We start from the raw sequence: 2,596 nt of genomic DNA, 5'->3' as shown, positions 1-2,596 counted from the left end.
CAATCTGGGAATTGACAATCTTTAGCTCGCAGAGACGCCCGAACGGAAAGACAGCCACCAGGGACGGCGATGTGAGTTGACGAAGTGGGTCAGGTCACATGCGAGAACGCACCGGAGTAGTGGAGTGGGTCGGACAACATGCTACCTTGAAAGGCAGTGGTGGCGGGACCGCTACAGCCTCAGCTTCAGGGAGGACGAAGGCGGCTGAATCGAGGTACGCTGAACTCTCTCTCATCTTCCTACAAAGTCACGAGGCGCGACGTGAAACTGACTCGGCGCGTGATCCGCAACTCGGCAGGATCGAGTGGCGGTGCAGGCTCGGGCGGAGTCATGACCCAGGCGACGAACAGCCCTTCGTCCAAGTCGTGGTCGTCCGCAGCGGCAGGCGCCACGGGCACGAGCGGCGACAGCGGCGCGGGCTCGTAGGGCTCGTCGGGCTAGTCATCGGGTTCAACCTTGTTCTCCTCTTCGAGCGAATCGACCTCGACCGACGACGACACCATTCTCGCCATAGGGGAGGGAGGAACGGCGAGGTCAGCTCGGCTCGCCAGGGGATGGGACGGGGCTAGAGAGAGGGGACGCACATGTGGAGCGAAGGCTGCGCGAGCCCGATCCTGCCAAAGATGCCCGGGCTGCTCGAGCGGTGGCGCGAGCCAGCTCCGCCCTGCCGGCTCGTCGACGAAGGCACGTAGAAGGGCTCGTGGCCGGCGAGCGCGCCCTGGAGCGGTGCGCCTTTCTCGCTCGTCATGGCGTGCAGGCGAGCAGCTGGGCTCGAGCGGTGGGCGAGAGACGGCGAGCGAGAGGTGTCGCGCTCCCTCTCGAGCTCGGCGCGGCAGCCGGAGCGGAGACCCCGGATCGGCTCGAGCCTCGTCCGCATTTGCGCTCTGTCTCCTGCTGCAGCACGCAACCTGTCGACACGCACGAGCGCGAGAGAGCGCGCAGAGCGAGCGCTCGCCAACGTGCGCCAAGTCGGACGGATCTCGAGGTCGGGAACACGCGCAACTGATCCGACCGCTCGTCCGAAGAACTGCCAGCGCCGCTTGAGTCGTTCGAGCGACAGCAAGGGGTCGAACGCTTCGAGAGAGCGAGGCGGAAGCCAAGAACGTGGAGCGGGAGCCGCCGCCTTGCGCAAGGTCAAGCCGGGCGAAACGCGGACCTTTCGCCAACTCGCTCGAAGATGCTCTCGCTCTCGCTCTCGACGAGGAAATCGAGATGGGAGTGACTGCTGTATCTATTTACACGGAACAGAGTACTGCTTCAAGCGGGAGAGAGACGAACAAAGCCGCTCCTTTAAAGGGCGCGCTGCCCGGTGGTGCCGGTGGTGGCCGACGACGACGAGTTGCCGCCGGTGAGGCCGAGCGACTGGGTGAGGGTCTCGCCCGGGCCGTCGACGGTGCGCTCGCACTCGCCGCGGTTGAGGAGCTCGGCGTCGTGCTTGAGCGTCGACTTGAGGTCGCCGCCGTTGGCGACAAAGTCCTTCATCTGGAGCGGCTCGTGCGCGACCGACTCGTGGACGATGGGCGCCTCCTCGACAGTCTGGTGGATGGGGACGGTCGTCTGTGGGAGAGGGATAGGGTCAGGACAAAGGCCGAGGGAGGGGAAGGGAGGACCGAGGGCGAGGGACGCACGTGGATGCGCTGGTGCTCGTGGACGTCGCGGTTGATCTCGGGCTGGACGACGTGGTGGACGTGGTGGTGCGTGTTCTCGTGGACCTTCTCGCCCTTGTCGACGATGACCTTCTCCTTGCCGAGGTCGCGGACCTCGTCGTGGCCGGTGGCGAGCGAGGCGAACTGGGCCTTGTCCTCGGCGGTCGCGACGTGGCGCTCCTTGATCTCGGTCGGCTGGACAATGTTCTCGCGCTGCTGCTCGGCCTGGTGCTGGGTGTCGAGGACCGGCTGAACGTGGTGCTGGACGTGGTGGACTGGAGGAAAGGGCAAGGTCAGTTTGGGAAGGCCGAACGAGGATGAGGAGGGCGAGGACGCACCGTGACGGTCAACCTCGCGCTGGCGCTCGACCTCCTCGATCTCGTGCTTCTGGCGGGTCTCGTGGGTGATCGGGGCGAGGTGCTGGTGGTCATGGGTCGCCTGCTTGGCGCCCGCCTCGTCGAGGAGGCCGTCGCGGGTCGGCTGGTTGTGGTGGTGCGCCGGCGGCTGGGCGTGCTCGCGGATGCGCGACTCGGCGTTGTGGATGGCGCCCGAGGCGCCCGTCGAGCCGGTCGAGGTGGTGCCGGTGGTGCCAGTCGGGCCGGTGCGCGACGCCGACGACGGCTCGAGCGGGTCGGTGCGGGTCGGGGTGGTCGAGTCGTGGGTCGAGCGGGCGGCAATCTTGTCCTCGACCTTCTCGACGGCCGACTCGTGGCCAGTGGTGGTGCGGTCGCCGGCGGCAGAGGTGGTCGGGGTCTGGGTGGTGCTGTGCGGGCCGGTGGTGGACGTGTGGCCGCTGTTGTCGGCGTGCTTCTCGTGCGAGAAGACCTGCTTGAGCTGCGCGAGGGGGCGTAGAGGAACGAGTGTCAGGGAGGGAGGGAGTGTGGGGAAGGCCGACGAGGAGAAACGCGGGAGGAGGAGAGCGAGGCGCCCCTTGTCCATTGTTGGTGCCG

General features: G+C 66.9%; 2 protein-coding genes across 2 annotated transcripts; both read right to left on the bottom strand.

Moving 5' to 3' along the window:
• Positions 1–437: 437 nt before the first annotated feature.
• RHOBADRAFT_44037 (uncharacterized protein) lies at positions 438–748 on the bottom strand (the record flags this gene model as incomplete). The annotated part of the gene is made up of 2 exons (XM_018414340.1): positions 438–504; positions 585–748. 2 exons carry the CDS (start codon positions 746–748, stop codon positions 438–440), a joined length of 231 nt encoding a protein of 76 aa, XP_018271579.1.
• Positions 749–1,290: 542 nt separating this feature from the next.
• On the bottom strand, positions 1,291–2,480 carry RHOBADRAFT_44036 (uncharacterized protein; the record flags this gene model as incomplete). Its single annotated transcript, XM_018414339.1, has 3 exons — positions 1,291–1,557; positions 1,629–1,921; positions 1,985–2,480. Coding segments are annotated over 3 exons (1,056 nt in total), but the record flags the coding sequence as incomplete, so codon positions are not given.
• Between the last annotated feature and the right edge of the window lie 116 nt (positions 2,481–2,596).

Source organism: Rhodotorula graminis, assembly GCF_001329695.1.
Source record: "Rhodotorula graminis WP1 unplaced genomic scaffold RHOBAscaffold_6, whole genome shotgun sequence".
Taxonomy (NCBI): Eukaryota; Fungi; Basidiomycota; class Microbotryomycetes; order Sporidiobolales; family Sporidiobolaceae; genus Rhodotorula; species Rhodotorula graminis.
This window is presented reverse-complemented; position numbering and strand designations above follow the sequence as displayed.